The following is a 10,494-nucleotide window of genomic DNA, read 5'->3' as shown; positions in this document are numbered from 1 at the left end:
AAATCAGCATTTCTGTCACTATTTTATGCTGCCCTCAGTGAAGTAGGAAAAAAATTGATGACAGGTTCCCTTTAAGGATGAACGGGCCACATAGGGCAGGCTCGGTGCACCACTTTTTGGCGCTTATAGTGGAAATAGTGACATAGGCTGAGCTTCATCAGGACAGGTGATAAGTGTCTGTTCTCAACAGCTGGACCCCCACTGGTCACCAGACCTGTGCTCCTCCGCCTCCCTCTATGAAGTGATGGTTGGAGATGTACTTCTGCTCCATTCATCTCTATGGGACAGTCCGACTTTCTGAGCCTCAGACGTCTAGTGCCCATCTGCAGTTTATACTGCCCGCTTTTCAATGATCCTGATCCGCTCATTTTTTTATATTTTTATTATGCAGTGTGGGCCATATATCCAAGTAGTGTATGCCCAGAAATACTGTGGTGTGAAATACACTACGGACTTCCATGGGCTGAAATATACACCCGTCTGAACGAGCCCTAAGGCTCTTCTGATGTCATTAGTGGTACCTCATGGCCCCTACTGGCTTGTAAAGGGATCCATCAGGTTCCAATGAGGTGTTTCCCCGAATCTACGCTGGAGGAGCCAAATGTGAACACAGCCTAATGCCTGATCCAGATGGCCATAATCATATTTTTTTAAAAATATTTTTATTAGGCTTCATGCACACGAAAGTTGTTTGTTTCCGTGTCGTTTTTTTTTTGCGGATAGGATGCGGACCCATTCATTTCAATGGGTCCGCAGAAAATGCTGGCAGCACACCGTGTACTATCCGCTTCCATTCCGTAGCCCCGCCAAAAAATAGAGCATGTCCTATTCTTGTCCGTTTTAGGCATTGTTACAATGGATCCGCAAAAAAAACAAAAAAACGGATGGCATCACTTTTTTTTTTGGGCGGACCGCAAAACACATACGGTCGTGTGCATGTAGCCTTATATCCGTCTCCAGTCCGTGTTCTGTAAGGTGTGAATTACACTATTGAGTTCTATGAGGCGAAATATATACCAGTCTGAACGAGGTCAATACTCCTGGGAGAATAGATCAGAATATTTTACTGCGGAGTGCATTATTCAAATCTCGGCCCTGAAAGGGTTAAGAGCCCTAGCGGACGAAGCGTAACACGCGCCCTATTTATTATGCGCCATGAGACATTTTTGACAGAATTGCCGCAGGTTTTCCCCTTTAGCACCGGTGTCCGGCACCGAGGCGGTAACCGTCACTATGGCAGTGCATGAAGCACCGTATCACGCCGCCGAGAAGACGGCCAGCGCTGAGGGAACACTGCTGAGGAGAGGGAGAGAGGGGGCGGGGCGACGGGGATCCCGCGGGCAGCCAATCAGCGCGCAGAGCGCAGGACGTCACGGCTCAGTCTGTGGAACCCGGGGAAAGAGAACGAGCGTTCTGGAAGTCTTTCCTGGATCCTCCCCTCACACGCCCAGCGCCCGCTTCTGCGATAGAGTACCCGGTACGGGCGGACATGGCACCGGGCGTGCGTCAGCATCTGTGCTGATAATGCTCACGATGAAGCTGCCCCAGTATAAGCAGAGCGCGTCGGATGAGGACGAAGGCGGAGAGCGGCTCGGGATGTGTTCTAGTCCCTGCAGCCTCTGCCCAGCCGCCGGTGGTGCTCCGGGGCCGGGCTCCCTCCAGAGGGAGGCGGTGTATGAGTGGTTCGTGCAGGCGCTGGGCCCGGCGCAGAGACTGGAGTTCACCTGCGGATTACTGGACTTGTGTAACCCGCTGGAGCTGCGCTTTCTGGGCTCCTACCTGGAGGACTTGGCCCGCAAGGACTGCCACTATCTGCGGGACTACGAGAGCAGAGCCAACGGCCTGGCCGGGGAGATGCTGGGCGACCTGGGGGACCCCCTCATCCGCTCCCGCCTCATAGTCTTCCTGGCGCTGCTCAGCTCCGAGAACCGGGACGTAGCCGGCCGCCTCTACCGAGCGCTGCTGGCGGGCTGGGACGAGGAGGACCGGGAGCCCGGGGAGGAGCTGCTGCTTCTCTTCACCATGGCGTCCCTGCACCCGGCGTTCTCCTTCCACCAGCGGGTCACCCTGCGGGCGCGCCTGGAGCGTCTGCACGAGGCCTTGTGTGGGAGAAGCCGCCCTGAGGTAAGTCGCCATGTGCAGCTCCTGTCAGGAGGTTGTGGGACTAGTACATCCTTCTGTTGGGAAATATACAGATATATAATCTCTAGGTCCCTGGTCATGTGTGCTGCTGCAGCCAATGACTGACCTCAGTGGAGATATCTCCAAGCGGGACTTCACTGCTGGGTCAGGTACCACTTGGGGACATGTCACCGCTGCTCCGTCCAGAAGAATGGAGCCGGGTGAGTGTGATTAAAATTAGTATTTTTCTTATTTGTCGACAGGTACGACGTGCTATTGGGGACAGTTAAAGTCCCAGCGGGTGGACAACCCCTGTATCCCCCTGAAGTGAAGAACAGGTAAGTACTTATCTCACTGATTCCTTGACTACATCGGGGACAACATGTCACTGCTGCAGCCAATCTCTGGCCTCACTGGGTGCACTGCTGAGGCCGGTGATTGGCTGGAGCAGTGACACGTTATCCGGTGCAGCCTGGCTGGGAGAACCCGAGTGGCAGCATGGAATCTGTGGGGTAAGTACTTACCTGCGCTTTATTTTAGGCAGATCCTCTTGGCCCCTTTAACGTTCCTCTACCGGTCGATACAAATACTCTGATGGTATTAAGTTCTAGGGTTTGTGCAATAAAGACGTGTTTTATGGGAAGTTGTCTTTGTGCTGCCGAGAACCAAAACCAGTTGATATTTTCATTGATGCAGGCGTACCAGGTGAAGTTGTTGGTCATTTTGGATATATATATATATATATATAATTTTATTTTTTTTAAACTCCCTGTGTTGCGCGATCCTTATTCTGTTGAGTGTCAACGATCTGTCTCTTGTCCCCCTAGGGAATTTGAAGCTGCAGTTACTTCGGATCATGGGCTTGGGGGTGATGGACCGGTGCGGGGGGGGGGGCTCTTTGCCCCTGGTAAACATCTTAGATGCCACGGTCACCACTGAGGGTGTCGTCTAAGGGGTCAAACAGTGGAGATCTCCACCGTTAGTGAGGCTTCTGCGTTCAGACTGTGCTATTCCGGAGAACCTATTGATATAGGCAGATAAGATGGGGGGCGCCCCTAATTTAATGGCACGGAGACACCTTTTTGAGTCAGGTAAATATATATTTTTCTAACATTTTATAAAAAAAACTAAAACCAAATACATGGAAGTCCCTTTCCACAGCATGGAGCCTATATAGATGGCCTGCTGGCACAGAGGAGTCCACCGAGTGACATGGTACAAGCATTTTCTGACGTGCCAGTATGTGTCACCATTGCTGGTGATCACAAGGGTCCACGTGCACTCTCCCATCCTATCTGATCCGTACCTTTCCTGAGGCAACCATACAATGTCTTGTACATTAGGATAGAACCGGTGCTGGGCTGTACCGGCCACATATGTCTGGAGGGACAGGTAAAACAACTTTCTTACATGATCATCACATGTTGGTGTTTCTACCTGGCACAAGATGCCAGTCATGTCCAACCATCTACTAATGCCATGGTTTTAGGCTGAGCTGGCAGGAGCTTTGTAGAAGGAATGCGACATAATAGGCGTAGTACATAGTGACCCCAAAATCCCACTGAAGGTTTTTTTTTTTGTTATAGACCTTCTATGAACTTATCAATGGGGGTATTTCATTCATCTTGTTGGCCAGAGACTACACAAGGAAAGCAACCTGTCCACCGGGGACATGCTTGGGTCAGACTCGCAGGTTCAGTCGAGTGTTCCTCTCACACGAAGTTGCAGTAGAACCAGAGGGTATTTTCTGTAAAGTTATTCCAGATTAAGGCCGTAGTGGCCGTTACGTCTGTGACAGATCCTGCGCAGGCCTCGCAGCATTTCCTTTAGGGCTCTTGCACACGACCGTATGTCACGCGTGAGCGGGCCATATGTCCCAGAGCGGCATTGATCGGGAGCACACCGCATCATAGATTACAATGACTCTGTGCACGTCAGGCCATCCGCGGGACTATTGTCCCGCAGTCATATGATATTATGACAATAGCCCCGCAGGCGGCCCCAGACGTGCACAGCATCATTGTAACCTATGATGCTGTGTGCTCCTGTGTGCACGATCAATGCCGTGACGGGACATATAGCCCGCTCACAGACCGTATATCTCGGAGGGCATACGGTCGTGTGCAAGAAGCCTTTAGGGTACATTCACACGACCGTATGTGTTTTGCGGTCCGCAAATTGCGGATCCGTAAAACACGGATACCAGCCGTGTGAATGCAGCCGGCCCCATGATAGAAATAAAACAGAAGGTGCGCGCTCTAAATCAACAGTTTTATGTCAGTTATTTGAGTTGTCTGCGATTGCGGACAAGAATAGGACATGCTCTATCTTTTTTGCGGGGCCGCGGAACGGATCTACGGATGCGGACAGCACATTGTGTGCTGTCCGCATCTTTTGCGGCCCCATTGAAATTAATGGGTCCTCACCCAATTTTGCGGAATGGATGCGGAGCCAAAAATACGGTCGTGTGAATGTACCCTTAGGATAAGTCTACGTGTCAATTTTGTCTGCCAGAGCTGTTGCACAACTGAAGATAGCAGTGCATCGGGCTGCCATCAGAATGAATGGGGTCGCAGCACAAATATGGCAAAGTATCCAGCAGTGTACGATTGGTCGCACCGTGCACTTATTTGTCAGTGTTCAGTTTTATTTCCCCCTCCCCCCTTCGAGATTGACCTTCAGCTGTCAGGGGACAATCATGCTAGAATGAGGACCCCCCTCAGTGACCCAGGACTGAGCCCTATACAGCAATCAGGAGAACATGGGTTCGGTCTGGCGCTCCAGTCTGAGGGCCAGGTGTTCACCCTGGCAGTGATGGGAAGATGAATGTAGCGGCAGTGCGCAGTGTCGTCAGAGCCTTGGGGATCCTTATGTATAGCAGAAAACAATGATCAAAGAGAAACGCCCATTTAACCTCATCTGCCATCAGTGTCAGGTGCAGGTCCTTCCTTTGGGACCCACGCCTATCTCCATAACTGAAGTGAATGCCATGGATGTCCCAGATGGGAGTACCCCTTTAATGTTTGTTACAGTAATCTTCTGTTTATTCGTATCTGCGATCATTTGTGTGATCGCCTCTGTCTCCTGTGTACAGTGCAGAGGACGCGCATTTACATGAGGGGATATGCTGCCAAGAAATAGTCATTTTCAGGACATGATGACATCAAGGACAAATAAATTGGCGCTGGTCATTACACTGGACAGCGACTAGGAACTAACGTCATGAACGTCTTCTGTATGAGGCAGGATTGCTCCGTTCCTTCAGGATAGGTGGTAGGGCCTGCTGGCTCATCAGGTCTTCCCATGTCCTGGTGCTATTTTCACCTTCCACAGACTTGAATGTGATTTCTGTAGAGCCTTCTTTTAGCCCTTGTAAAAATGAGTGGTGGAGTAACATCTGCAGCTCCTGTGACATAACTGCATACCACCGCTCACAGGAACGCTCTGATATTGGGCCTAATGGGGCCTCACTCTATCCTTTCTTCCAGACATGCCAGGAGACCCAAGGCAGCTCTCTACAACAGCCATCATTTTATTTTATTTTTTAGACTTTTTTTGCTTAGCAGTTAGCAAGCCTCAGTGCTGGTATACAGCGTGTGATTGGAAGTCTGAGCAGTCTGACACAGTGAACAAGTAATTTAGTAAATTATTTACTGACTGAGGTTTTTACTATCCATTATCCTTTAAGGCTCCTCGTACACTAGAATTATTTACAATGGCATTTTTTACCTGTAAAAAAATACAAATAAAAACTGAATATGCTCTTTTTTGTTTAGGGTAGTTATGTTTTTATTGTGTTTTTAAATTATTATTTTCTTCTTTTTTTCTTTTTCCCTATAGTAAGAGAGGGGGCTGGGTTATTTTGGCCTAAAATCTATATCGCGATATAATTGGAAGCATGTGCGATATAACGATATATTGCGATATATTATTTTCTTCTGTATGTATGCAAATTACAATACTGTTCAAGAAATTTTTAAGATGTGTATTGTGTAACAGATCTTTTTCCAAACAATGTAAAGATGAAGTGTCCCCCATCCAGCGCCATCAGCCCCATGTCATTGCCATATTATCCATGTTCCCAGCCAGGGCCATCAGCACCCTGCCATTGCCAGCGCCATCAGCCCCATGCCATAGCCATCCCCCCCCCCCCCCCCACCCACCCACTCCCTGGTAGATTCGGGCCCCTGCTAATATACTTGCCTTTCCTGCAGGTTGCGCGGCTAGCTGATAGTCTGCAGGAGACGGACTGCGTCTTCTTCCCAGCATGCACTGGGAGGGACCTGACGTCACACACAGCGTCAGCCAGCGTGCTAATGATGTGTGCACACAATGCCCTTGCCAGGGCAGTGCGGTGCAGAGTCGGGAGGCCACGGAGCGGTGAGTCAGAAGCTTCTTCAATTCACTTACCGCTCCGTGGTCATCTATCGCGATATGGCGTTATAGCTAAAATCTATATCGTTGCCCGAATTTATGATAGTTTATATCGCCCACCCCTAGTAAGAGATGTCTGTAGAAAAAAGCAGCAGAAAGGCAAAAACACAAGCTTTTCTTATTTTGTATGGACCTTCAGCTAATATTTGGAACTGGCATTTTTACCACAAAAAACACTTCTAAAAACGCAGTTGTGCAGAAAAACGCCACCAAAAACCAATATGTGAAAGCAGCCTTATACAAGCAGGATGTCTGACAGCTGTCATTTTTAGCACAGTCCCCAGACCGCCATTGTGACACATTTAATAAGTTCTAGTGCAGACTGTTCAAAAAACTGGCTTCATGCCTTGTGCCAAATTTATTATGCATTTTCAACACTGTGTCTCAATAGTATAAAACAATGTAATTCTAGAATGTGCCAGATTAGCAGATGCTGTGCACACTACTGGTCTATCAAGATGTGACCAAGTAAATTTTAGGACCTGAGCTGTGTCCACCAGAATATTGCCCCCCTCCAGCAGCGCATCAAAACCTCAATGTTATTTTCCCTTCAGGTATCACATTTCCCACATATATTACCCAGCAGAGTCTCCCTTAACAAACATCTAATCCCCAGAAACTGCATCAATGTGATACTAGTATCCCACACCCCCAGACATCCCCCCCCCTTTTTTTTTTTATAAACAAGTTGGTTAAACTCTTTTAATACCATTGCCACAAGTCTGACAAAAAGGCAGGTACAAGAGGCTTGGGCCTCATTCACACGTCCATGTCCGTGGTATGACCAGAACTACATGGTCTGTGTATCATCCGTGACACACTCTGTGATCCATCTGTCTTTGATTTTGTGGTTCTGTGATTTGCGATCCTTGTGGCATCCAAATTTCACAGGCGGTGCTTTGCTGAAAATTTCCAGAGCGTCTTCTATCAATGATCCACGAAATCCATGGACCAAACACCAATGGCATCCATGTTCCGTGGACTATAATGTGCAAAATGAATCTGTAATCATAGACAAAATAGGACATGGTTCCATGGTGTCGCCACAGATTCATGGTCCGTGGAAAACCAGTGATGTGTGAATGGTATGTGCAGACCACGGACAGCACACGTACATCAATCACTGACGTGAATGAGGCCTTCAAGATAATCTGTCAGCATGATCAACCCTATGAAAGCAGTGCCTGGTAGTGTTTGCTGATCTTTCTTTTGTATGTTGAATTATTGCAGAGAGACCCCCGTCTTCATTCTAATGCAAATGAGAAAGTTTGAGCTCCGAATGGCTGGCCGGAGCCCTTAAAGCTCAGATTTATCTAGACCTGTATTCCTTCGCCTAGTCTGCTTAGTGACTCGACGCTTGTGCAGTGGATATGATGCTGCTTCCCAAGCTTGGAAAGCAGCAGCTGATCTGTTGCGCAGTTGCTGCGTCGGCCCAGGCGCTTGTGCAGTGGATCCGATGAGTTTGGAAAGCAGCATCAGACCCACTACACGAGCGCTGAGTCACTGAGCGGACTGCTCAGGAGCGAGAATACAGGGCTAGACATTAGATGAGAGGTCTAGCCCTGCCCATCAGGGGGGACTGGGCAGAGTGCAGCTGCGTTACCTTTCTTTACCCTTATTTTAATAATTTTAATTAGCATGATCAACCCTTCTAGGTAGTATCTGGTTTAGTAGGGTTGACCATGCTGACAGATGCTCATTAAGGTCTCATGCACAATAGTATTTTGTATCTGTGTCCAATCTGCTTTTTTTGCGGATTGCACACGGACCCATTCATTCTTATGGGTCAACAAAAGACAAAACCCCGGAAGTCATCCATGTGTCCTTTCTGCAAATATCAAAAATGTACCAGATAGCTCGCGGTCCTCCAATTGCGCTGCTCTGGAAGGGGCAGTCCCCATCAAACGATTCAAAAAATAATCCCAGCAGACATCTTCATTTTCAATCCATGATATTCTTTTATTCCATAGCAAAATTACAATACAGGACGCGTTTCGGCCCGTCCAGCCTTCCTCAACTGCATAATACTAAGTAACACCATATAAGATTATATAGACACTTAATCATGTCATCAATGATCAACAGAAAATCACTTAAAGGGAACCTGTGAACGGTATTTTGTGTATAGAGCTGAGGACATGGGTTGCTAGATCGCCGCTAGCACTTCTGCAATAACCAGTCCCCATAGCTCTGTGTGCTTTTATTGTGTTAAAAAAAAATATTTGATACATATGCAAATTAACCTGAGATGAGTCCTGTATGTGAGATGAGTCAGGGACAGGACTCATCTCAGGTTAATTTGCATATGTATCAAATTGTTTTTTTAACACAATAAAAGCACACAGAGCTATGGGGACTGGTTATTGCGGAAGTGCTAGCGGCGATCTAGCAACCCATGTCCTCAGCTCTATACACAAAATCCAGGTGACAGGTTCCCTTTAAATATGTGACAGAATGCATTCATCCTGCCATAATCCATGTTCACCAAAAGGAAACACAGTCCTCCACTTTATGTTCGCGACCTCGTAGTCTGTAAGGGAATACATTCTCATTAAAAATGTTAAAAACACATCACCTCATAATCCCTATTTAAGCCTCTAGGTTGCAAAGTATCCAGAGTATGGATCCAAAAGGCTTCGCTTTTGAGAACAGTTTTTTTTTTTAATCGCCTCCCCTTCTTGGCTGATGCGCCCGTTCTATCACCTGATACTTTAACTGTGCAATTGAATGTTTTTGAGTGTGAAAGTGGTGAAGTATAGGCAATAGGAGATTCTTGTGCTTACTAATGCGGTCTGTTACCATCTGCATTGTCTCCCCTATGCATAACAGGCCACAAGGGCACTTTATCAAGTAGATTATGTATAGTAACCCTTGATCTTATAGGGTTTCCCTGTCGCCAACTTTCGGACACTTGCCTATAAGATGCTGGACTGCAATCCTGTATTCCGAATAAAAAGGAAGATCCTGGACTTGGTGATGGGTATAGACATCGGGGAGTTATTGATGAGAAGTTATGTGAGTTTTTGATTCATCATTCACCAGTGACGAAAGTACACAAAACCTCGATAGATCCTCCAGGCTGACCGATTGTGGCCTCGGTCGATTCCGTGTTGTCACCCTTAGCAATAGTCTTAGAGAGGACACTGACGCCGTTGGTGAAAAACACTGCTTCCTTTTTGTTGGATACTTCTCACTTTCTACGTCCCAGAAGATTGCTGGCTTGTCACCATAGACGTGGTCAGCCTATATACTTCTATTGAGCACAGCAAAGGTTTGGAGGCAGTGACGTTGATGTTGCAATCAAGTAATTATTCTGTTGAACAGCAGCAGTTTTTTGTGGATTTATTGTGGTTAGTCTTAGATGAAAAATATTTTTTATTTGGTGACTGCTTTATTTTTATTTATTTTTTCTTGCAGCAACAGGGTACCGCAATGGGCTCGAATGTGGCCCCGACCTATGGGATGAGATGACTGTTTTATTGGCACTATTTTGGGGTGCATATGACTTTTTGATCGCTTGCTATTCTTTTTGTGACGTAAAATGACAAAAAAAATAGCTTTTTTTACACCGTTTTTATTTTTTTTACGGTGGTCATCTGAGGGGTTAGGTCATGTGATATTTTTTTTTTTTTATTTAAGTAAGTTTTACACAATGATTTCATTTTTGAAACCCAAAAAATCATGTTTTAGCGTTTCCATAGTCTAAGAGCCATAGTTTTTTCAGTTTTTGGGCGATTATCTTGGGTAGGGTATGATTTTTGCCGGATGAGATGCCGGTTTGATTGGTACTATTTTGGCGTACATGCGACTTTCTTGATCACTTTTATTACCTTTTTTTTGGGAAGTAAGGTGGGCAAAATTTCAATTTCCTCAGTTTTTATTTTTTTATTTTTATGGCGTTCACCGTGCGGGGAAAGTAACATGACCGTTTTATAGATC

The 10,494-nt window shown here is 46.8% G+C and overlaps 1 protein-coding gene across 6 annotated transcripts in view; it reads left to right on the top strand.

Annotated features, from left to right (window-relative positions):
• The first annotated feature begins 1,343 nt into the window (after positions 1 to 1,343).
• Positions 1,344 to 10,494, top strand: part of ZCCHC2 (zinc finger CCHC-type containing 2) — a 67,451-nt gene continuing 58,300 nt past the window's right edge. For 5 of the 6 annotated variants that reach the window (XM_040431953.1, XM_040431950.1, XM_040431952.1 and 2 more), the window contains exon 1: positions 1,344 to 2,124. In XM_040431953.1, the coding sequence (XP_040287887.1) occupies positions 1,525 to 2,124 (600 nt within the window). In that variant the 5' untranslated portion in view covers positions 1,344 to 1,524. The remainder of the gene's footprint in view (positions 2,125 to 10,494) is intronic. The other variant, XM_040431948.1, reaches the window with a different exon arrangement.

Source organism: Bufo bufo, chromosome 5 (assembly GCF_905171765.1).
Source record: "Bufo bufo chromosome 5, aBufBuf1.1, whole genome shotgun sequence".
Taxonomy (NCBI): domain Eukaryota; kingdom Metazoa; phylum Chordata; class Amphibia; order Anura; family Bufonidae; genus Bufo; species Bufo bufo.
This window is presented reverse-complemented; position numbering and strand designations above follow the sequence as displayed.